The sequence below is a fragment of the Lampetra fluviatilis genome, chromosome 24 (genome assembly GCF_964198595.1).
Source record: "Lampetra fluviatilis chromosome 24, kcLamFluv1.1, whole genome shotgun sequence".
NCBI lineage: Eukaryota > Metazoa > Chordata > Hyperoartia > Petromyzontiformes > Petromyzontidae > Lampetra > Lampetra fluviatilis.
This window is the reverse complement of record NC_136298.1, coordinates 4,648,998-4,675,642: the sequence shown is the minus strand read 5'-3', so window position 1 is coordinate 4,675,642 and position 26,645 is coordinate 4,648,998. Positions and strand designations below refer to the sequence as shown.

General features: G+C 44.3%; 1 protein-coding gene across 1 annotated transcript in view; it reads right to left on the bottom strand.

The window, feature by feature from the left end:
* TMEM38A (transmembrane protein 38A) overlaps positions 1-26,065 on the bottom strand; it is a 36,549-nt gene extending 10,484 nt beyond the window's left edge. The window contains exons 1-2 of the mRNA XM_078867551.1: positions 25,594-26,065; positions 13,865-14,021 (exon numbers count right to left, since the gene is read on the bottom strand). Of these exons, the coding sequence (XP_078723677.1) occupies positions 13,865-14,021; positions 25,594-25,717 (281 nt within the window). The 5' untranslated portion in view covers positions 25,718-26,065. The remainder of the gene's footprint in view (positions 1-13,864; positions 14,022-25,593) is intronic.
* Between the last annotated feature and the right edge of the window lie 580 nt (positions 26,066-26,645).

Sequence of the window (26,645 nt, the reverse complement as noted above, 5' to 3'; positions counted from 1 at the left end):
TGGTTTTTGTCTGCTTGCTTTTTCTGATGTCCCCTGACCCCGGGAGTTGTCATTCCTACTTTATGGCCTGTCGAAGCCCGACTCGCTGTTGCTGGCTGTGTGTTGTTCCCGGCTTTTCGCTTACGTTTGCAGTTCGCCGTGCTCTTAATTTCCTTCCCTCTTCAACCTTATATCGACTATTCGCTCCTGTCTGGGTGCGATTCAATTTTGACTTAGGAAGGTTCTGATTGTCATATGCTTTGGGTCGAGTTGTATTTTAAAGTATGGAAATAACATTTCATATTGACTTAATGATGGTGATGGTTCAGTAGGCGTAACTTGTGGCCTGGTTTAATTGGAGTGGGTGTGAATATCAATAACTTTAGCCTACCCTGTTGTTAAATTCTGATTTTAACGTTGCTTTAATAGCAATACAGAATAATTGAGCTTTTCGACTTAACTAGGCGAACACGAACTTTTGGTGACCTCCGCAGCCTTGTTATTCAGCTGAGTCTGCATCCTTGATATACAACGCTCTTATTCGTCTCACTGTGGTCATCCAACCTTCTGCTCTGGGAGTGTTATTCTTAATTTCAGGTCAAAGGCCCCCTCACGGTTCAGCCGCGCAGGGTTGTTAATCAGCTCCCTCCCCTGTGCACACAGCGTTGCTGACCCACTTCATTTGACCACTCACCCTGGATTTAATAATTTAATTCCTTAAAACCATGCAGGATGGTTGGCTTTTTTCCTTAATTATGTCTGGCTGACTCTCCCACTGTCTCTGCCGCCTGCACGGGTGACATATGCCCGTTCATCAGGCCCCCTCCTTCCTTGAAGCAAGGTTGCAAATTCTGTCATCCTAGCCCTCCTCCAGTTCATTACTTAACAACACCTGGTGTTTTGCAGTTTGCTGCTTTTTGGGGTGTTTTCATTCATTATATATCAATGATGATAATATATAAAAATATCAAGTTTGGAAGAAGGGTTAGGATACAACATTCCGCCCTTTTAAAAATGGCCAGTGGTCAAATGGCCACGGGTTATTTTTAAAAAAATGTATACCCTTCTTCCATCATGAACCATCGATTGTCCTCAAGTTTTGCTGCTATTTCCTTACAACGCGCGCGTACGTGTCACAACTTAACATGGTTATATGTGACAAGAGAGAGGAGGAAAAAAAAAATTCTAAAGGAAGGTAACACGATAAGGGAGGGAGAAATTATTCTATTGACTACGTGTTATAGGAGATATCGTTAAAAATATAGTTTCTACGGTTATTCTTGGGTGGCATCATCAGGCCTTGGCTCTCTTCTAGCTTGGCAAGGTACGTTAGCAGGAGCGTGAGCAGGAGGGCTGCCATTTCCTGGAAAACATGTTACATATTATCGTAGGGTGATATGCCCATTAGTTTAGTTCCCCAGAGATTGGTGTTTTATTCTGAGTTAATTTTTTATGTCCTAAGGTTAAGTGTACTATGCACTTAAGCTTCCTGGAATTCGTACTCTTTAGTTTTTATTTTTATTTTTTTGGAAGGTCGTGTAGGTAGGAAACATATAATAATAAAAATTATTGTTTGTTGGTTAATTATCTTTGTTAAGTTTCTACTTTTCGGTACGGAAAACGTTAAGAAAACGCGAAGTTTCAACCGTTATTTATTCTGCCCTTATCTGTATCTCTAGATGTCTTGGGAGGCTAGTCCATACATCTTTTGTCCATTTGGATGTCCATGACCTCTTTGTGACTGAACTCTCAACACTTTAACCGCCCTCCATGTTTCATGGATTCCTGGTGTTCTTGTGAGGAGAAGTGAGTTGTTTTCATTAATTAATTAAAAAAGGTATATATATAAAAATTAAAAAAAAATTATTATATTTTTTTGAATTGTTCTTAATAAAAAAAAAATAGACACAACAATCCGCCCGTTTGAAAATTATCATCAGGGGTCGATTTGGCCACTGGCGAATTTTCAAACCACGTAAATGCCCCTTTCTTTTGTGTTATGAATCTATAAGCCGCCCTCACTCTCGGCGGTTATTCTTACGACGCGCGCATATGCATCACCATCGTAACATGGTTACTTTGAAATAAGCGCAAAAAAAAATAAAACACCACGTTAAACATCGGTACTAATCCATAACGCATTCCTTCCAAAGCGCGCATGTATCACAATCTTAACAAGGTTACATTTGAAATAAGCAAAAAAAAAAAAATACCACAAAACTTTAACATCGATATCACCAGTTACATGGTTCTCATCCCTCATAACTCCGACGGATATTAATTTTTCCCTGTTTTTGTTAAATCCTGGGAAACGCTATGTAGCGGTTTCGAACGCATTTTTGCGTTATTTCCCTCCTGTTACATCCTGGCAATCTTTTTACCAAGTTCTGAGTGTCTGGTTTACCACTTATCACTTTGATCATTCGATCACGGTTTTCCGGTTCGTTTTTGTAATTTCCCCTCTCACTCTCTCGCGTCGTGGGAGTGTGGGGTGTAAAATTGTGCTGCACATAATCAGAATTCGCGCACACAACCAACTTCTCTACTCCGTCATCACTGGCATTCGCTCTCTCTGCGATTACATGCACATTTGCCGAGTCAGTGTGTCGATTTAATTCTGTCCCTCGTAATGTTGCCCTCTTTGTTTTTACGAGTGTGTTGGATTCCAACACCATTCCCGATACGTCATGGACATTCGTCTCCATTTTAGCACTCCGATCCACATAAATTTTGGTTTCCCTTGGATATTTTCCATTCAAAGGCTCATGCCTGCGCTCCTCAGGGCGTGTCCCTGCTGTCGGTTTTTGTACTGTCCGATCACGCTTCAATGCAACCCTGTCCTTGTATTCGATCCGCGCGTCATTTACGGGAGTACTGTCCACGCCTTTGCCCGCCCTGTCACCTGCAGCCTGCCTGTATTTCTCATTGAGTTTCGGGTTTAATACCTCGGCGGGTGGGACGCGTGTTGGCCGCTTGCTCGCGCTCACTGTGGGTAGTTCATCATGTCTTTGGACCGCATTCTGTGTTATTCCTCTATTCCCTCCTGGTATAGCCGGTGGAGGAATTGGTCGGAATTGGATCAATTGTGTTTGACCTCCCATCCTGCGATTACTCTGAATGTTCGCATCCATACCTCCGCGGTCTGTGTAACACCTTCCCGCTAGGTGGTTATCTCGCCATCTCTGTGCGTAATTTTGGCCTCGTGTGTGTCGTGGCATGGGGTGTTGGTATGGTTCTGTTCCGAACCTCCCCCTCCTGCGATTCCTCTGAATGTCCGGCTTTGTGCCGCTCTCATCCTCGTGCCAACCTCTCTCTGGGTTATTTTGCCATGTGTGCGTGTTTGTTTGCTCCGTCCTGCATTGTGGGACTGCTCGGTGATTTTTATTCCTCTCTGAGAGGCTGGGTTCCTTATCCCTCTCCCTGTGTTCTGGATCCGAATTATGATTCTTAGCTCTGTATAACCACGCCATGTACGCCTTGCTCTCTATGCGGCGTAAGGATGCGGTTTCTGGATTCAAAACCATTCTCACCCTTTCTGTAATCTCTGGGCTCAAGGATTCAAAAAACATAATTTTGAACATTTTATCTCCTTCGTGGTATTGATTCACATCGCCTGCGTAATACGCTCTTTTAAATTGTACGAGGTAGTCACGTGGATCTTGGTCCATGCCCTGGGTCATCGATTTTACAGCATAAAACCCCTCAGTGAGTGTCGAATATTCTCCAAACTTCCGAATCACTGCCAGGCTCAGTTGTTTAAAATCATTTCTAACCTTGTGTGGTAGTGACTTTACCCATGTAATAGAATCTTTATTTAAGCTTCGTTTCAACAAACTCGCTTTTTCATCCCGTCTCATCAACCCTCTAATCATTGCCTCCTCTTCCACTGTTGCGATATGTGTGTGGATATCCATAGTCTTATTGTGGGGGTCAAAATCGGGAATTCTGACTAGAGCCTTGTCCATCAATTTAAGGGTTTTACTGTTGAAAAAGTATTCCGAAAGTTGATCGCCGTCAGCGTCATCATCAAACAAGTTATCATCAGGCAATCTGTCACTTTTATCTGTTCTGCGTGGGGCGTGATTAAGCGGTGTGCATTTCCTGTGTGCGTGCCCAATGCCATGTCGCTCGTGTTGCCATTTCCCTTCAGTTTTTGCCTCTGCCCTTAGCGGAGCACGTCCTGTCAACTTTACTTTAACATTTTGCTTCCCTCTATCTGTGAAGTTGTCAATCTCACATGTTTTTGTTTGCATATGTATCTCTCCATCCCTTCTCTCGAATGAGTGTGATTTAATGTTACTTCCATATTTATTCTGTGGATACACGTCTGTGAGTTTCGCTGGTGTCGCGAGCCCTGATTTCTCCTCCCTTACGATGGTGTGAGGACATTTTCCCTCGTTTATTAGAGACGATTTCTCTCCTGTTTCCTTTCCGAATTTTCCTTTATTCCACCATCCCTGACTGTATGCCTGTGTGAGGAGGAATGAGTCCTGTCCTGCCTTCTCTGCAGCTTTTGCATCGTGTTCGCCTTTGTTACATTTTATCCAGTCAATTAGTTTCCTCCGAGGTGTGTTCGTGTTATCGATACAGCTCCCTCCCCATATGTCTCTCTGACTGTACTGTTTTGTAACAGATTGGTCGGTACGTTTTAATACGAGTTCCCCGTACCCCGTCACCCATTCAAAAATTATTCTTAATCCTATCATCTCAAGTGGCAGGAGTTACTTTGACATTCCTTTTCAGAGTACTTATACACAATTGTATCACAGGATGCGTCAGTTCAACTCGAGCAAATAATTTCAGCCCAGCTGTCTTTGTTATACTCCGCTACTCTGGTATTTCCCTTCAGAGCGCGTTTTTTTGTTTTACGCCCGTTTACAATCACAAGGCAACGTCAGTTCACAACACTTTGATTAACACAACAGTGATTCGTTCCTGAATTCATGCATAAACTGTCTGCGAGAAATCCCGGGCGACGCCCCCATTATGTTGTATATGTTGGGTGTGAAAATTTTGATGTGTTGTATGCGTGCGTGGGTGAAATTATTATGTTGTATATGTGGGTTATGAATATTCAGTGAAAATAATAATAATCAATCGAAATTTGGCCAAAGGTGTAATTATCCGGAAATACTTTAATCCATGTAATTACGCACATTTAATTATGCCAATTCGAGAGGTAATTGTAGTAATTATGCGAGTGGGTGTAATTATGATAATGCAAGTCGTTATGATAACCAGACCCCGCCTCGGTGACGAGGGTGGGTTATCGATCGGAATAAGGCAATTAATCGTATGCAGTTATGCAGGTGTGGTGTAAGTATACAAGATTAACTTAGATTAACTCGGCCTCGTTGTCTAGGTTCGTCTCATTCTCGCTTATTTAGGTCCCCGGTTCGCCCCGTTATCGCTTTAACATTTACTGAGTATGTGTTAGTGTGTTTATTAAGGTCACCAAGTTCAGATCTCAACGCAGAAGCAGATCTTATGCATAGTTCAGGAAAGAATCACACAACCACTTCTGTATTAATCAATTTATTACTAATTCAACCTCAACTATGATATAGTATGCGAACTCTCAATCCCGGAACGTCAACACGGCATCAATACAGTATCATCAATGATTGTCTGATTTCACTTGACAACGGCACATGGATCCCGCGTAACGCGATGGTTGTTAGTGAGAGAGAGTCGTTAAAACATGCAAATACTATGCTAAGAAAACCTTAACGTTAATGAATGATTATACTTGAAAGATTATACGGCGATAAAACACAATCAAAAACAGTTATTATTCTTAAAGGCACCAATCTCAACAGATACATCGGCAGGTTATCTGACAACAGAATGCTCGGAGTAAAGGCCTGCAACGGCGCTCCTTTTCCGAAGATCTGCTGGGAATTTAAGCGATTAAGAGTACAGTCCACTAAATATTAAAGATAATACTCTTACAAATGACGGATGGCCATCACTCGGTCTCGAGTTTTTCTTCACAGCCACGGATGGCTTATGGGTTCGAGTGGGTTTGAGTGGTAAGAGTTGTCTTCAATAGTCAGTGTTCGGAGTCGGTTCTTTATGTCAAACAGACGCCAGGTGGTCGTGTGGTGAGGGGGCGGTGCGCGTCATACGTATTAGTCGCTCCTCTGTCGCCGTGGTGAATTTGGTTCGGATGTCCGTTGACACGCTGTCGTAATTCGGAACCCGGTCGGTAGGTGGCGCCCGCAGCTCGCTCGCAGCACACAGTCGTCCTCTCGTCTCCAACCGCGACCCTGGCTGCCAGCAGGGGCCTCTGACGCGGCAGGTTGAGCTGTCAAGCGGGTCTTGCCCGCCTGCAGAGGAGACGGGGAGCTGCTTGAGTCGAGCCCCGAGAGCCGTCTGAACTCGGCTGAGTCCCAGAAGCTGAAGAGTCGAGCCGACCCGTTAGTCGCAGCTCGGCTGGTGAGTTCGACCCTCTTGGTCGAACTCGGCTGATGAGTCGAGCCGACCCTTCCGGTCGAGCTCGCTCATGAGTCGACCCGTTGGTCGCCCTCGTGATGAGTTGACTCTCCTGGTCCAACTGGTTTCCAATGCTCAGGGTCCTTTCTTTTATGCCGAAAAATCCCTTTGGGTCCTGCCCACAAGGCGGGGTTTTCTTTTGATTTACTGTGTCAGGATCTGTCCGTGTGTAGGTGTGTTCATGTGTGTGTCCGTACGTCCGTGTGCTTGTGTGCATCACCCACGGCATCTTCCGTTGTCATACTCCCTCCATAAAATCCATGAGCAAACAATCAGATGTTACAAATTGCCTCGAAGTCGTCTCTCTGTCTGGCCTCCTTCATGAACCAAAACACAGACGTTACAAATCGTCTCATAGGCACCTCTGTTCGTGTTGCACGACCTGGAGGGAGGGGCACACTCCCTCCGATCCTCACAGCACACAAAGACATGGTTAAAAAGTTTTAAATTAACATTTGTCCCTTACCATTTCCCAGTTATGATTCTGTATGTAACCTCAGGTGTGTCGTTTCCCATCGTGGTGCTTGACTCAAGTGGAGGTGCCTCCCCGAGCACATACACACTCCCATCCCGTGCTGCGGGGATACAAAGACGGCCGGGATCTCCCTTTCTCTCCGACCCTGGGTTTAACATCGCTCTTTATTATGTACTTTATTTCGACCTGGTGGTGATTTATCCCGCTATCCTGGCTTTTCATAAGTTTTACTTTTGTCTTTCATGCATAGGCTTATTATTATTAATTTATTTCCGATATCTTAGGTTAAGGGGTAAGTTTCTTGATCCTAGGAATTCGTATTCCTTGGTGTCTGCATGGTTATATAAGCGGAATATAGTTGACGGTGAATAGCGTTAACATTGATGTTATGTACGATATTATGTATTGTGATGTCTTTAACTTAACTTGTTGGTCAGGCTTCACTGACATGAAGTTGCATTTCATAGCCTCGCAGGTTTTTGCCTCACTCTGTCTCTGCTCGCCGTTGTTGTTGCTGTCCAGCTGACGCCGTTAACTCAAGGCCTCATTAATTTCCGTCACTCCTTGTAGGTGAGGGCGGTTGTACCTTGGAGTCAGTTCTGGTTTTTGTCTGCTTGCTTTTTCTGATGTCCCCTGACCCCGGGAGTTGTCATTCCTACTTTATGGCCTGTCGAAGCCCGACTCGCTGTTGCTGGCTGTGTGTTGTTCCCGGCTTTTCGCTTACGTTTGCAGTTCGCCGTGCTCTTAATTTCCTTCCCTCTTCAACCTTATATCGACTATTCGCTCCTGTCTGGGTGCGATTCAATTTTGACTTAGGAAGGTTCTGATTGTCATATGCTTTGGGTCGAGTTGTATTTTAAAGTATGGAAATAACATTTCATATTGACTTAATGATGGTGATGGTTCAGTAGGCGTAACTTGTGGCCTGGTTTAATTGGAGTGGGTGTGAATATCAATAACTTTAGCCTACCCTGTTGTTAAATTCTGATTTTAACGTTGCTTTAATAGCAATACAGAATAATTGAGCTTTTCGACTTAACTAGGCGAACACGAACTTTTGGTGACCTCCGCAGCCTTGTTATTCAGCTGAGTCTGCATCCTTGATATACAACGCTCTTATTCGTCTCACTGTGGTCATCCAACCTTCTGCTCTGGGAGTGTTATTCTTAATTTCAGGTCAAAGGCCCCCTCACGGTTCAGCCGCGCAGGGTTGTTAATCAGCTCCCTCCCCTGTGCACACAGCGTTGCTGACCCACTTCATTTGACCACTCACCCTGGATTTAATAATTTAATTCCTTAAAACCATGCAGGATGGTTGGCTTTTTTCCTTAATTATGTCTGGCTGACTCTCCCACTGTCTCTGCCGCCTGCACGGGTGACATATGCCCGTTCATCAGGCCCCCTCCTTCCTTGAAGCAAGGTTGCAAATTCTGTCATCCTAGCCCTCCTCCAGTTCATTACTTAACAACACCTGGTGTTTTGCAGTTTGCTGCTTTTTGGGGTGTTTTCATTCATTATATATCAATGATGATAATATATAAAAATATCAAGTTTGGAAGAAGGGTTAGGATACAACAGCCCCCACGGGGCTCCTAAATCGACGCCCCCTTCCAGCCGTTCCCGGGGCAACTGCTGGGTGTGGGGGGGGGCCTTAGGGGATGTCCGGCATGTCACGCGGAACCCTGTTGCTTAAGTGTTTTTTAAATGGAGAAAATGAGTTTGAACTTCTGGGTTAAAAAACGCAGATAGCGAGCGCCACTCCCCACACTACCCAGCCTCTGCTGCCCCCCCTCCCCGCCCACCCCGTATCTGCTCTGGGAAAGTGGCATGCACTGCCTTCTCTTGGCCTCATTCCCAAGCGAAATGCCCCCCCCCCTCTCTCTCTCCCAGCCAGCTCTGGGAACCCATTTAAATCCACAATGGCGTTTTTAACGTATACACGCGGCGGTCCTGGCAATTTACACGGGCATTCACACGCAGCGCTCGTGGGGGAACGCCACATGGGAGAGAGCGCAACGTTATATTCCCTCCAAGTGACGACTGAATTGAAGTGCACGTGTGTGCGAAGAGCGCGGCAGCCAATCTCGCACGTAAATTACTTAAGAGCCCCCCCAGTTTGTCGATGCAGGGATTCCCTCCCCCCCCAGCATGCCGTGTCGTGCTGTGGCGGTTTATGGACCGTACGTCGCCACGATGGCCAGCCTGGTTGTTAAAAGGCGGAGAGCATAGACGCACGTGCAAAAGTGTTTGCAGTAATTCCGAAATGATTAAGCAATTATGAAGTTTATTTATTTATAATCAATTAATGATTACACTGAAGAACCACTTATGCTTTGTAATAAATTAATAGGCAGCCAAATCCTGGGTTGAAATTTTTATTTAGCCTTCTGTGCAGAATGAAATTTATTGATTAAAAGCGTATGCAAATTGCATGTAATTTTTTCATCAAATTCATTTAATTTTATGGTACACCAAGGTTTCTTTTTCCACACTGCCCTCTGTTGCCCATCATGTAGCACTTCAGCAGCCTATAACATCTGTCATGCATGGCGATCAGCCATGCAAACACTTATTCAGGCTCAACTTTGCTTAGCTTTCAAGATCTGATGAGACCGGGACGTGTTCCACAGGTGGTTTGGTCACAGGTTTCCCTTTAGCATTCATAAAAAATTAACTCATCCAGACCTGATATAGTTGCCAATTGTCTTCCATCCATTCTCGGCCGAAGCGTCGACAAAACCGTTTCAAACTATTTTGTTTGACTCGGTGAGTTCTGAAGGAGATCCAGGGTGAGTCTAATTTGCACGAGTGACCTGGGTCACGTTTGCAAATGAGGACACGTACACGCTGCTTGCTTACAAGCAAAAGCAGTGTCCAGCAGAAACGTGACTTTTCAAGAAACGGTCCCACAATAGAGACAAGGCACACACGCATGCACACGCTTTGAATAGCCACAATGGCTGGCAGAAAGGTCAACAGAGGAGTGTGGTTGAAGATGGGTGCTATTGACAGTTTTAAAATGTAAATGTATCATGTCATTTGGGCGTCACAGTGGCGAGATGTTAACTACCTCGTCTGGTATGCAGGAGGTCGTGGGTTCGATCCCAACCTTGAAGCCTGCTGTATATTTGGAGTTTGTATGTCTCTCTCTCCCCGTGGTCTTTTCTCCGAGTCCTCCAGTTTTTTTCATCCACATAAAAACACGAGTTTAAAGTATTTTTTTAACTGCTATAAATTTCCACATAAGCCACTTCGTTGAGCTATCATTTGTGGTCAGGTCGGTTCTGAAAGACAGCTACATAGCTCAGTGGGCCTTACCTGGTAAATAAATAAAAAATATTTTAGTTTCTTAATTTTAGACTGGCATTCCTCCAAATTAATTGCACTCGGATACGTCATCCATTCTCGAATGTTGTGCAGTTATAAATACAGGCCGTTACTCTTATAATTACATTGTCTGAACTCCCAAAAGCGCAGAAGTTAATTACGCAAGCTTATGACCAAATCCCTCGGAATGCGCCCGATCGTCAGATACGCGTTCCCCATTTTCGCCAACCCTTATTGACCAGCGTGGTGAAGTATGGTCAAATAAGACCCACGACCCATGTGCTGTGGCAGAGAGAGCTTCATCCAGTGGGGGAGGTGGCTAAGGGCCGTACATGTGCACGTGCGTGCTGCAGGACGTTTACAACGCATGCCCAGTGATAGGGATGCTCTCCATGATTGTGTGTGTGTGGTGGCTCAGCCTACAAGAAGCAAATTCTGGCTGTCGCTGATGAGGCTGGCTGTAATTACCGGCGAAAAGTCCTACTCGAATTGTAAATGCTGCGGGTTAATTCTCCAACACACCAGTGTGCTGAACTAGTGACGAATTGGCACGTTTTGTTTATGTGACAAACTTACTAATTGGCTGTGTCGGGTGGTGGCGGGTTTGACGACACATTAACATTTACGCAATGTAACCCAAAATAAAAGCCTCTATTAAGGTTAATATTTTGATTTAAAGCTTTCGTGACTGCAGGGATTCATATTCTTGGTTCTTTCGGTAAAGTCACGTAGAAGGGAAATAAAAAAAAAATGTAAAACAATATATATTTCATATATTTTTTCCCTTCTATGCGACTTTACCGAAAGAACCAAGAATTAGGTTAATATTGGTCGAGAAAAAGCCCATGTGTTATTTTTTTTTGGAGCAACGACGTCAGTTTGCATTTTTGTTTCCTAATGTTTTTATTGCGACACAACGCGAGCCCAGTACGATACGCCGACCGCCGTTGGAGGGAAACTGAAACTACGCCAGCGGCGACTCGAATTCGGCGCGGCGGAACTGTACAAAGTGGGGGGGGGGGGGGTGCAATTGGGCTCGCTGCCCCAGCCAAGTAGGGACCGTGCGTAGGGACGTGAGGATTTATATGGGGAGGGAGAAGAAAGAGGAAAGACCAAGGGCTGAAGTGATATTTAAAACAATGCATTTTTTTTAGTAATGCTGGAAACTATTAATCGATTATTAAAATTAAGAACCACTTATGTTTCGTAATCAATTAACCGGCACCCAAATCCTAGGAAATCTATTCATGTAAATTCCATGCAAATTTAATTCTGTGCTTTTTATTCCAGTCATTTGAGCTGTAATCGACAGCAAATTGCAGGCCCGCAGGGTGGGGTTTGAACAGCATCAGCATGTCGCGCGATCATGCTACCACGCCCGCTGTCGTAAGCAAACGTGTCACCAATGTCGCTAACGAGAGGCACAGCTCTCTCGCTAACGTGACGAAACGTTCTCCAGCAATCTGCATGGAGATCGGAAAATTCCAAATTTGAGCCCCATGTTCAAAAAGAGTTTCACTGCCCCCCACCCCAGATTAACGGATTATCTTGAAAGTGAAAAATTTCAGCTCTCGATTATAATACTGTAAACTTAGCTCCCACAGCTCCTAAAACCGGTTCCATCCTCAATCCCCGTCAGTTGCCGTGCGTGAATTAACGTCCGACATCACTGAAAACGGTGAGAATACTGCATGACACGTGACATTCTGGTGTCTGCCTCTGCTCCTCCTGTTGCCTCTCCTTCTGTCTCTCCCCCACCACCCACCATAACCGACAGCACTACAATCATCTTTAACGTAAAAAAAGGCAAATTCCATCCACCAAACGCATCCCTCACAGTCTACCCACGCCAACTTCGTCAACGCCTCAATTTCCCGCACCTCCGATTAGCACGGTTGGCTACGTACGGTACAAAAGAAGTTCAACATACATACGGTACTATTCCCCCCCCAGATCCCTCAACTTGTGAATCCGACCCTGAAAATAAATCTAAACTAGTCCCCTGCAAAGCTCTGTCTAAACCTCTCCTGCCTTAGAAATGTCCTAAAAAAGGTCATCTTCTTCCGCCTCTCCAAGCACCTCCCCCTCTCCACAGTCTCCACAATCTCCAGTACAATCTGGTGTCCACCAAGTACATTTCACCGAGACTGCTCTTATACGCGTGGTAAAAGGCCTCCCCCCAATTATCTCTGTTTAGACCACGATTCCCTCCATACCCTCCTCTGCTGCTGCTCCTACGTTTCCATACAAGGACCATCTTCCTCTCAGAGATCCCTTGTTCTATGCTATGGTGTTCCACAAGGTTCCATCCTTGGTCTTTTTTCCTTTCTCACTCGCATCTCCTACCTCGTAGCAAAATCATTTCCAGCTTCGAAGCCCACAATCACTTCTATATGTATTACACCCAGGTCTACATTTGCACTGCCTCTATGAACCAAAGCATGGAACACACACAAATGCACACACACTCACCAGAGATCTCTATCTTAATTTAAATCAGCACGTGAGACGCACACACACAATAACTATATCAATATCAATCTGGCTCTTTAAGTCACATGGGACAAAGAGAAAGACTCCCAAGTGGGTGGCCAGCACCATGCCCAGCCCCCTTTGTCTACCCAGTGTTGATGTTCACACACTGTACCAGGTACTCAATTAAATCTGAATCAACCTAGAGGCCCAGGACTGGTTCAGATATTCAACGACGTTGGCTGGAAGTGGGAATCGTACTCAGCTCACTTGTTTCATAGGGCAGCGTGCTGACTACTACAATACCGCTCCTCAGACACACACGCACGCACACACACAAATGCGCACAAGAACCTCTATCTTAATTTGAATTAGCGTTATCTACGTCACGTGGGACACACATGGGGGACACACATACACAAGATCTCTTTATTAATTTGAATCAATGCTCTCCGCGTTACACGCGACACACAGTTACAAAGATAAAGATCTCCCATACAGACTTAAACAGGCTGTCGGGGTAAATGCTGTTTGTGAACACCTATAAAGGTGGGCATAGTAAATGAAGGGGTGGGTGGCCAACAACACTCCACACCGACCGCTTTTATCCGACCAGTGCTGATGTTTGCACACGCGCGTATTTGTGTTTGGTAAACCCTGCTTTAATACTCATGATGATAATGATTGAGTCCATTTGGTATTTGCGACATTCACATAGCACAAGGCTATCAAAAAGAAAGGATCTGTTTCACAGAATTTACAGCAGTTCAAGTGCTTTATGTAATCGTAATCCAGAGTATCTTACAGGTATTTTGATATTATTTGGATCACGACGCCAGCACTTAATAGCCTTCTCATTTCGTATTTTGTCCAGAGACCATTAACGCTCACTGTCAAACAGATGGCCCGTATTTTACGATTACACACCCGCAACAATAACCAGGGTGGCCTGCCAGATTAGAACCACCAGTGGCGAACACGCTGCTGCCAGGCCATGTCACACCGCCCCTAGATTAGGCAGGTCAGCGAGAAACAGTGGCAACGTTCACCCTTGGGTGGCTAAAAGACGGCGGGGGTGGGCAAGGGTTGGGAGTAGAGAGGCGGACGGGGACTGACCAGATGACGGAGGCGAGGAAGACGTTGATATTGCTCTCAAAGGGGTCTAGGATGGGCTCCCCGAGCATCGCGGCCGCCAGCATCCCCCCTCCGAAGCAGCACAACATGCTGCACACCCAGCAGGTGATGGGACTCCTGCGGGACAGGTCCACCACGCCTACACACAACACACACACACACATAATTTGGTGATGCTGCTTGCTGCTGCTGCTGCGTTTGGCAGAAATAACTAGGCGAACAAAAAAAAACGTACCGCGTCCGTCAATAACACTGTGGCCTTATATTCTTGGTTCTATCGGTAAAGTCACGTAGAAGGACGGCTGCTTGCGTTGTGGCCGAAACGTCGTGAGAATTATTTTATTAAGTTTTATTTTTATTATTTTATTACTTCCCTTCTACGTGACTTTACCAAAAGAACCAAGAAGATGAATCCCTGCAGTCACGAAAGCTTTAAATCGAAACTGTGGCCTTAGGCAATGGCCTCTTCTTCATAGCACATCAACACATACAAGCACGCGTCAAGCATACGCACACAACACGTGACAATTTACACGACAAAATACAAACACATCGTCAAACCTGTACAGCCATTCTCAATCAATTGATGAATTTAGGACGCGCCAATGTGTTGGTCACAGGGATTGCGTGACCATACTTCACCACACCAGTCGGTGCTGGGTGGCGAGGGCGATAGGCATACGGTAGAACAATGGATTTTGCTGCACTGCCGTCTGCCGACCCTATGACAACCTGGGTGCATTGGTGGTCACATATAAAAACACTGTTATTCAGGCCCTCAACGCTGCTGCATATATATTCTCAGATTTACTTTACAAAGGACGACACTGCAGAACCCGGAGAAAGCCCACGATTCACATGAGGGAGTAACATTCAATGGTCCACACAGATGGGATCGTGAACCCACTTGCTGCCGCCACCGTCTCCTGGCCAAGCACACGGCCCAGCGGGTTTGGGAGATTCACAAATCCGAGTGACCCACCAACCCTCGCCTCCAGAGGTGAGCATCACAATACAGTTGAGCGTCACGATACCACAATGATCACGCAAACTTAAAAAATAAGGGACATTCTCATTCTAGATTTGAAGCTTTCGTTACTGCAAGGATTCATATTCTAAGGTTTTCGGTAAAGTCACATAGGTAAAAATTTTAAATTAATAAAAGTAAAATTAAAAATAAAATAAAAATCACGACGTTTCGGAGGCAACACAAGCTTCCGTCTTCAGGTGGAACCGTCACAGCACGATAGCTGTATCATTCTCATTCTATGAAAACTCTTGGATTTTTAAGTCAGATTTCTATTCATCTCTCCATATAAAATAAAATATTTGTTTCAGCCCATTAGCCTATGGGCCTGTGAGACAAATGTTATCCAGTCGTATTAGTTTAAGCAAGCAAATATTGAGTGAGAAATTGATGGATCTTTATTTATTTTATTGCATGGAGTCACTGGTGGAGCCAGTGGGGGGGGTGGCACGTGCCACCCCAATGATCTGATCGAAATCCCTAATTTCGATCAGATCATTGGGGTTTATTAGTAATAAATCGGCATTTTGCGACCCCCACTGCCACTGTGTAGCATATTATTACGTGCCAGGGACTCTATGAGATGATAGGACAAAATTCTGAGTCCATAATTGGCAATAAGTAACGGCCAAGCAGTTATAGGTGATTCACAGAAGGCATTCACCTTCAGTGAGCACGATGCTGATCACACACGGTTCGAATTCGACCCTCGATCGATGGCTGTGCCATCGCCGCACACTCGTCAAATAAAAATCAAGGGACAAGTCCTTACTTACTCACAACTCTTATCATTTTTCATTGCTGGAGGGGTTGCCCCCCCGTATTCCTGAAAATCCTGGCTCCGCCATTGCATGGAGTACTTCATAACAGTGCAAAATAATAATAAATCCTCATGAACATATAGAAATGAATCTGTCCGTTTCCACTCAGGTGGCACTGTGGCAGAAGGCGTAACTCACAGAGTAAGGTCGTGCGTTCAGCAGCGATGTTTTTACACAGGGCAATCACGAATCAGTTGTGGCCAAGTTAACCGAGGGCAAGCCTGGGGCAACTTCAGATAACATTTTGCCAGTGATGTCACTCACGCTCGGGTGACTGAACTCAGGAAAGTGTGCGTTGCACAAACCACTGCGCCACCCCTCCACACACACACATACCAAGGCAGCACAATAAGGTTTGATGTCGACAGAGCACTCTTCATGCGCAGCATCCCAGGGTACTTTACAATGCATAGACCAACCAATAAAACCCACCCCCTCACATTCGTCAATAACACTACCTTAAAATAAAAAAGATATATATAATAGGCACCGTTTTTGGTATGGTCCCTTTTTTCATAGGGGATAATTGTGATATGAAGAAGCGCCATTACCCAAAACATCGTCACATCTATATATTATACATCTTAAGGCAGCGTTATTGATGAACGTGTTGAGTTTTGTTTGTTAGTGTGCGTGTGCACCACTGCCAACACAGCAAATAATTTGTTCATCTAAACTCCAAAATAAAAATTTGAAAGTCAAACAGTTGATTGTGCCAACTTCCCTGAAATGACTTGTAATCGAGGCTCCCAAGGCAGGGAGCATGCCAATGGAAGGCCCTTGCCCCCTCGTGCATTTAGACGACTTATAGGAACCTCCCAAACACAAAGGTCGCCCCTATAGTCTGAATGGACTGTTGGGGCAAGTGCTGTTAGCGAGCACCTATGAAGGCCGGCACAGCTCACGGGGTGGGTGGCCAACACGCCCGGCCGCCTTTGTATCTCCAGTGGTGGTGTCTATACACCGCACCAGGTACTCATGTTAGGTTGAGTCGACCTAGGGGAGGCCCAGAACTGATTCACATAATCGTCGCTGGTGTTGGCCATGAGCGGGAATCGAACTCGGGCAGTCGGGTTCATAGCGCAGTGATAACCACTACAACCCCCATATACAGACACACCAACATGCGTGCGCACACACACACACGAGGATGCACACAAACATCAAGATTCTTAGGACACCGCAACAATACGTGTCCAGCCAATTTCGGTTCAAAAGCAATACGTGTGAGAGGAGCTCTACATCACGACGGTCACGTCATACTTTTTTTCATTTTATTCAATTTTAATATTTCACCTGTAAATTCCCTTGAGATGTATAATCTCGTTTGCAAGCATGTCCACCAGGGCGTCGATTGACACACGGGTAGCATATAGGCAACGACAAAAACACCAATTACAGCATAAAGAAGGTGCCATCGCTACAATGACACGGTGTCAATGAAGAAAAGCCACACACGCCGACGAACTTTGCTCTCGCGAGTGGAGTTTGCCTCCTGGACAGCACAGATACCGCACAGTTTGGCAAACACGTGCATTGCCCGTGCAGCGCTCTAGCAGAAAACCTGTGGCGCACCGGGCATTTTAAGCAATATAAAATATTAATCGTGTATGACAAATTCCGGCCGAGTGTGCAACAGCACAGAAAGCAATCTTGCTGGACAGCCCGAGTTTCACACGACAGGGGGGGAACTGGACGCGGTGCGTGGTTAGAGGAGCGGTCACGTGCCCCTCAAGTGCTCATGAGGGAGATGCCATTTCCCTTTAATTTGGAGTAAAATCGCTTGTTAAAGACTATCGTTGGGATACTTAACAGGATTTTTTTTTTAGCTGTCGTCTTTGAGAAGAATTTGTTTTACTGTTATGATAAAACCAAGGGTGTTGTGCAGTCGTTCAAGGAAACATCGCAATTAAAATGTAAGGCTCTAGTTGAAATACAGGACTGCATAACTTTAAGTTAGCATATAAACTGCATAGGACTCTCGACTTCAAGGTAACGTTGCATTTCATAACAATAACAAAAAATAGCCCTTTTCAAATACACTTGTTGGATGGTCTCCACATATTGTGCTGGTCACAGGATTAGTTTGACCATACTTCATCACGCTGGTCAGTGTGGGTTGGTCAAGGAGATGGAGGGCAGAACCGGTTCACCACTTAATCTAAGCCATGGCCGGGAATCAAATTCAGAAGTGCATTAACCACAGCAGCTTGGCTCCCACGTGTTGCATATCACCCCTTGAAATGTATTCTTACCTGTGTTGCTCTCGCTATGTATCTTGGTGATATCTGTCTGCTAATATGTCTGTCTATAGTTTTCTGGTTAGATTTTATGTCGCTATTTCATTATACCTGATGATGATTGCTTGTGTTGAAATCGAAACGTCGTATTCTATTATTTAATTTAATTTATTATTTTATCTTTAGACGTGACTTAACCGAAAGAAACAAATAACATCAGAAAGCCATCAGGAAGGTTTCTTTGTTTGTCTACGGGTGTGCAACCTTCACAGCTCATTGGATTCTTTCACTCTAAATATTCTGATTGTGAGATATCGATGTTATAGTTGCTCCTCAATTCATATCCAAATATGAATTGATATTCTGAAGGTCAAATTCACTCATCTGAAGCACTGTGGTTGCATACATCTGAGCCACGAGCTTGATCGTCTAAGGAACAAAGTTAATTGCAACACCGAAGGACTCAGATTTAAATGAGTGCAACGACTGTGAGCTTGGCTTTCGGTTGTCGCTCTGACTTGCATCACAAGCGAGGCTGTGTTATGTGAATATGAATATTAAGGCTGTCTATTACTCTCTCAGTGATTGCCTTTTTATTTTAATTTGATTTCAATTGCCACATTAAACTAATTCCAGAGAGCTATTTCGCAATTAAACTTACAGCCAACATGAGCATTTTCATTGCTCCGTGACTATTTTTAACACGGGGGACAGAGTATGCTCAGATGTACACCATCATCATAATAATCATCATTGCACTATTGCAGTTGTCAAAATGTCGCCAAAATCCATTTGCTATTTCGAGCGGCGGATTTTTAAACGTAGGAAAGAACGGTCAACTGTTTGCACCATGTTAAATAATTGTCCTCGAAATATTTATTGTAATATTTAAATATTATAGCATTAACTAAGTGTATCAATAAAGCAGAGTGGTGGCACAGCAGTTGATGCGATAGTTTTGAACCTGGTGACCTGAGTTTGATACCTGGCCACCCCTAACATCAGTGGCGAGTGATACCCGAACCCGCACTGGCCTTCACCAAGCCGCACTCACTAGCATGGTGAGGAACAATCATACGAAGCTTCATAACCGAGTTGCTGTGCGGAGGCTTTCATCCAGAAGTGGATTAACACATTATTACAACTATAAATATATAAAATAGCAATGCTATAAGTACATTTCCTCCAACCAACCAATCTTTCTATTATGTGCGTCAACAAAATGTTTCATCGGTGGATGGATGTATAGTTCTTGGAGAGCAGTGGAATACGAATCTGCGTATGCGACGTTACAGTGAAACTGAATGGCAAATGGCAACAGAGGTTTTGTTTTGATTGAAGTGGACAGCCGGGGGGCCTTGATGGTCCGGGCACTGGACACCACGAGACAGTTTTCTTGATTGCCACAAGAGCCGGAGCCATTTTCCATGGAGAATTCTGCACTGACTGGTGTCCACTTTTAAACATTACACTGCAGAGCCTGTGATGTAATTCACAAGAGTAGACACCCGAGCGTTTCGGCCAATGCTTTCGCATCGCAGAGAAGCCTTAAGGGGTCAAATGAATCGTGCCACAGCTGTCTTGCTGCAGCGACATTTCATCCATGTGAACACGCTTCGCGTTCAACTTAGTGGCACACCACACACATTCAACTTGGGGAGGCGGACAATCTATTGATTACCGAATGACTATCTCACATTCTTGGTTCTTTCGGTAAAGTTACGTAGAAGGGAAATAATAAAGGACTTTACCGAAAGAACCAAGAATATGAATCCCTGCAGTCACGAAAGCATTAATTCGAAAATAATACCTCACAATAATAATATCAGGACCCATGATGTAAATATGCAGCTTGGGCACGTGATAGTTTTCTTAAGCAGCTGAAGCTCAATTTAGTAACAAAAATCACATTGTGTCTTTGGAGTTACTGTACTTCTTATTAACATTGTTATATTTTAAAATCCGCTTTTGACTAATTCAACTGGAATGTGCTCGATCTCATCAGATCTCAGGAGCTAAGCAGATTTGAGGCTGTATGAAGCTTGGATGTGTGACCGCCATGCAAAGAAGATTGTGAAGAGGCCGCTGCGTCGCTATGCCACGTGGTGGCCGTCAGAGTAACACTGGACAGCGCAGCAAAACCCATTATTGTACCGTACTTCTGCACTTCCGTGTGTATGCTCTCCTGCCTTCACCAACCCTGCACTGACCAGGGCGGTGCAGGTCACAGAACCGCATGGTGTGGGGAGTGACAAGCAGGTTTGCACGCCGCGTTCCCTCCTTCGGCTGCCACTCCATCGCTAGCCTCGACCACTGGCCAAGCGTCCCTTCTAGCGACATGTCTGGTCCTGATCTCGCTCACTCTTTTTCCACCGCCCACACTATGTCTCCTGTAAATGATCTCCCGATCCACGTATTGCTCTGCCCGTCTCTCGGTGTAATTCCAAGCATGCTTCTTTGCACACTTTTTGGCTTGTGAATATAAGTCTCTATATAACACACAAAAAACTAGAGGGTTCGCATGAGTATTGGCGTACACTGCTAATATGACTCCACAGCTTCTACTAAGTTTTAAAGGTTTATCTAAATAAAAGCAAACGTTCTCATTGAGCCTTTGCAGCAATGCGAGTTTGTAGGGGACCTACCATTCATTTAAAAGCATCATTGACGCTGCTCTAACAGTGCTAAAAACAAACGCACATTAAAAATAACACCTCCTCCATGTGCTGTTGCCATGTGCTCCAAACGTCAACGTAGTCGATATTCAAGTTCATCTTACGCTGGTGCGTACGTTTTTGCGATGAACCAAATCTAACACTTCGTCTAAACTCATCAAACAGCTAATTACGTACAGGCAGGACGTAAATAAGCCTCATAACACACACACACACACAGATCAAAGTTGATTTCTAGGCAGCAAAAAGCCCTACTTGTAACCATAGGATGACTTCCCCCATCATGCCTTGCATGTCACATGACACAACCGTACTCTAGTCTTGATTTAGTCCACCAACTCTAACGAGTCAAAATTGTGGCATGGCTGCCTTCCTGCTTGTCTGTGGTTCCTCAGCAATGAACGATGCAATTTGCTTGAACAACGCGATATGTATTTTAAAAAAACTTATAATTTTTTAAGGCTACATTTTTACTTTTTCAGTTGGTGATCTAACAAAAAGCTGCGTACATATATACACTCTGTGTGGCCTGAAGACTGTTGGGGAAAGTGCTGTTAGCGAGCACCTATGAAGGTCGGTACGGTACACGAGGACCAATCCTTTGGTCACAATTATGCCGTCACGCTGTCTAGAAATCAACTTTTTACCGTGCATTACCGATCTAAAGTTGTTGCGTTGTTAAAAGAGAACTGTAAAACTGATATTTAAGATGCTGGCAACCTGCCCCCCCCTCCCAGAGCATTGGCGGGTCCAGTTCTTGAAAATGCCGGTCTGGAGCCGGAGTGAACAGCTGCAGAGCAGATGACTGCTGCGTAGGACATGGGAGCTGCCCAAAATATGCGTCGTTGCACACGAGTCACCGAAAAGACTAACTTTAACCACGCGCAAGGCAGTCCCTGCAGGAAGCCAGTGCAGACGTTATTGCTGATATATTTTGTGCATATACAACATAACGATTATTATCAATGCCTCCGAACAAGTAACCCAGAATGCTCCCTTATCATATTATATCTCGGAAACTAAGCAGAGTTGAGACTTGATATGTGCTTGGATGGGCAATCACTATGCACAGCAGAATGTTTTAGGCTGTTGGGCTTCGTGATGGGTAACAGAGGGCAGGGCAGTAAAATCCATTTCTGTCCTGCACTTCTATGCTCCCACATCTTTAACCTGTCGCTTCACCATCATAGTCATCGGAATTCCCAAAGCACATGTTCTTTTTACACAGCATGGTCAAGCATGGTCAAACAACACCCAAAATACGAACGCAGGGTAGGGAAAAAGCTGTCCTTCAGCAGTGGATTGACAAGAGGCCGAAAACGACGAGTAATTGTTTTCAATGTGGTTGTTGAATGTGCAGCATTAAAATGAACCGAGAGTTGTTGGGTCTAGAGCACACAAGTGGAAAAAGCTGTGCATTTTCCCCAAATTCAATATTAGAAAAGTTAACTTTTTCACGTACATTACCACATATTTTTTTTACGTGTAATCTTATTAGTAACCTGCGATTTTTTCACATGAACAGAGGCAATATTTTAGTTACTAAGCACAATTCCTGTACTGTAAATGGATACATGATCAGGCATTATATACACAGTATATAAGGCGTGCTTATATACACATTTGACCGAATAATATAAAAATTTACTATACAAAATTCTAAACGTAAAATGCGTGCATACATATTGTACATATGTACATACACAAACGCAACTCATGCCTTTCCAAGTGCAAATGGTAACATAATACAGTACACGAATACATAAAATGCCATACGTACATGCACAGATGCAAGCGCATACACAGATAGACCCACCGATGAACACATTCCAGCACATGCAGCATAACCCTGTATACTATTTGGCCTGTTCCTAGCAGATTGTTCAGGTACCACTGCTGGGTACGCATACTGGTTTGGAACCCTACAGAGTTCTGTATCTCTTACTATTTTTACTTTACCGGGTAAGGCCCATTGAGCTATAAGGCGACCTGTCGATCACAAATGATAGCTCAGTGAAGTTGCTTCTCGACAGTTAACGGAGCCAAATACGAGAAACGCGTGTTTCTAAATGTGGAAGGGAAAACCCGGAGGACCCGGAGAAAAATCCACGCGGCCACGGTGAGAGAGACAAATATAGAGGGGTCAGGGTCGGGATCGAACCCACAACCTCCCGCATACAAGGCGAGGTAGTTAACATCTCACTCACGTCACGGTGGCGAGATAAACAAAAATGAGAGGGCATCTAAGTGACAGTCATCAGTCCGCAGGATGACAATAACCACCAACCTCACACCCAGATGAGTGTAACTTGCAAAACTACACACACCGGTCACGCCGCGATTTGCTGAGCTAATCTCTCCACTGTATGTGCCGTGATCATTTACAGGGCATATCTTTGCGTGCGGAATTCATTATTCATCAGTCGAATACTGTATTGTATTAAAGCTCAACACTGGGTGTAGCCCTTTAAAAGCATATACTTATATAAGACACACCCTGTATATAATTCAATATCGGAATATAGTCCATCCACTGCAAGCGGAACTAACTTTTCTTTCGTCGAATTTTTTGCCCTTTAACTCATGTAATCGTAAAGGGCTGAAAAACGCCATACACATTCATATGCAATATGATGGATGTAGGCCTCTTCTCTGTCGATCACGAAGGTTGTTTGATCTTACTTTAACCAAAACTGGTCAGTCCAGGTTAGTAAAACGGGGTGGGAGGGTGGCCCAGAAAGGGTTCAGATTTCACGCGCCACCCATGTCACCCACAAGTTGCAATCCACAGCACACCGTGTCGCGGTGTTAAAAGGCATGATTTCGTTGGTGCACATTCGGGTACATTACGTGGCTTTAAATGTACACGTTACAGCGCTTCGTCAATGAAAGTGTTGGATGAGGGTCATTGGGGTGGTTTTGAGAAGAAGGGAAAACATCGTGGCAGCATATAAAGTAGCGTGTACTAGAGTAAATCCTCTGTACAAAAGTGAAACGCTTGTCCTCCTGCTGAAACGATTATGGGCTGGGGGTGGCGGCACTCAGCTCATATTTACGGCCCTAAGCCGATGGTGGAGACTTCACATTCCACATTCCCACGGCAGGAGAAAGTGATTGCAAGGCACAAGCCATTCATTATTAACGTATTAATGGCACACTTAATCACCATCACCATCAGCAGCAGCCATGATCAATCCACTGCTGGATAAAAGCACCATGTCACTATCTCTCATGGTCACTGCGATGTGAACAAAATCGCCATGCACACGAGCTGATTTCACGGCTCCATCTCTGCGATGGTAGTGACACAATGTAAGAGTCACAAAACACACAACTTCTACATTGAACAACGATGCACATTTCAAAGTTCATTAACCTTTTAAAAAAGAATCGACGAAAAGTTAAATATTAACACGAAAACATTTTAAAAACTAAGTTGAACCCATCAATACTTAGATTTGAATTTAGTATATTAACCACGAAAAAGTTAATATGTTTCACATTATTTCTATGAATACTTTGAAAGGCATTAGTAAATTCACTTGCTGGTTAGAAATATTTCAACATTAACCCCGAAAAGGTTTCTGGAATAAACTTGGGTAAAAATACATGTTCATCAACATCCATCACCCACTGCTGGATGAATGCCTCTCCAACCAATGCTTTATTTTATATTTTTATTTATTAGGATTCATGATTCGATTTTTTAAAGACAAGATCTTGGCTTGTTAAAATGTCCACGCAGGTCAGCCTTGCCCATCAACACCATAATTTACAACACACACGCACCACACACAACTAATAATTTAAACGAAAACTATTCGGGAAACTTGTGCTTAAGGGTATTCCAATTAAGCACACGTTTACCCAACAGCAGCTAAAAAACTTTTCTTATTTTATATACACAGAACCTGGTTGATTAAAATGCAAATATCCTGCTTTGCATCTACTTGAATACCATCACACACTTACACAACTCCACAACTCCAATCTTAATTTCCTCAAACTCTCAACAATGCAAGATGCCACAAATGTTAGGATTTTAAACAACACAACAGACCGCTCAAGAAACAAACACATTATTTAAATACTGGACATCATTTTTTTTACCCAAAAACAGTTCATCTACTTTGCATTATCCTAAAAGACCCAGCTTATTTAAATATACATCTAACCTTGCATACCACATGTCAAATAGCTCAGAATTATATTAACTTCATTCCTATACTTTAACTTATTTTAGCTTTTGTAATATTGGTGACCCACATGTCACACTTGCAAAGACTTTCTCCTGGTTTTCTTGCTTCCCTCGATTGTTCGTGGTTTATAAACAATATACACTTAAAACAATTGACCTCAAGTGCTGGGGATATATAGTTTCAAGTTGTGTTGTACGTGTGCATTACAAGTTGTAACAAATGTTACGATTCTAAATAACACAACATATTTAGTCATACAACGTACACTCATTTATCAAACGTAGCAACTTTTCTCTCAACTTTAAACAAATGTAACTTTAAATGTGAAACATACACACACGCTACACACATACTTCCACGCACAACTTCACGCTAAATCTCCTCAGTCCAAACGTGAAATGACAAACATCACGATTGTAAGTAACACAACCAAACACACTCATCAAACACACGTAGCAACTTTTCTCTCGACTCGTTTGTAAACAAAATAGATTAGACATTTAAAACCACGCAACTACACCCCCATCCACCACTAAACCCATCACCAAAGTGCGTTCGTCCGTCACCAATGCAACAAACTTGCAAACCAACGTAACAAACTTCTCTCATCTTAACGCGTGCAATTAACAAACAAGGCTTCGCAAGCAAGCAGCAACAACACTCCCTCGCACACACACAGAGACACATCACACAAACAGAGGCCCAATTATGGGCATCGCCGGAGTGGTGAACTAATTTAGGCGGCGGACCTGCTTCGTGCTTGAGGTACATGATGGAGAGGGTGTAGTGCATCAGGTCGAATATCGGGAACATCGGCAACCTCGCGAACTGCCCAGCCACGTCCTCCAACCCGAAATCCGACATCAGCCCCATCGCTCTCTTGTTTGTTCTCTTGAAATCGCGAAATTCACTCGGGCGCCGTTCAAGTGAAGGGGTCGTTCGACCAACACAACAAAATTAAACTCCTGCAGCCGGCTACGAGTAGCTAAGACGTATCTGTGTCCCTGTCTCTACGAGTAGCTAAGACGTATCTGTGTCTCTGTCTCTACGAGTAGCTAAGACGTCTGTGTTTCCCTGTCTCTACGAGTAGCTAAGACGTATCTGTGTCCCTGTCTCTACGAGTAGCTAAGACGTCTGTGTCTCTGTCTCGCTATCCACGCAACAGCAGCCCCCAGTCGCGACCGGCCACAGGTTTTCCGCGATTCGTAAATTGGCAAAGCCGATCGCTCGCTCGCGCGTGCCAGTGCACCCCACCGCGCTTTCCGTAGTGGGGGGGGGGGTGACGTCAACGCGTACAGGGATTGTGCTTGCAACGTCGCCCTTGCGTCCGGATGACGTCATCGCGTCGCCGCGTGATGTCATTACCCCCCCTCTCCCGCCCCCCGGTTGACGTTGCTCTCATCGCGCGCGCGCCATCAATCGTGATACGAAATGACGTCATTACACAGCGTACAAGTTCGGGGCGTTGCAGGATATTATGTCGCCTGTCCGAGGAGTGACAGTCGTCGTGACGTCACGCTGTAGTTAAAGCTGCTAAATGACGCCACACTTTAAGACGACTACAGTCTTAGGATGCAGTGACACCAGAATCAGAATATTTATTGAAACTGCAGGAGGAATCCGATGAGCTATAAAGCTCTTTTTTGCCAGATGTTCAGTAGGGGCAGGTCAAAACGTTACAACAACAAGCAATATAAAAAAAAACACGAAAGCAGTGTAAAGTATAGGAAAGTTAAATAAATCACTTCTGAATATATGTTTTTTCTTCTTGGCTCTTTCGGTAAAGTCACGTAGAAGGAAT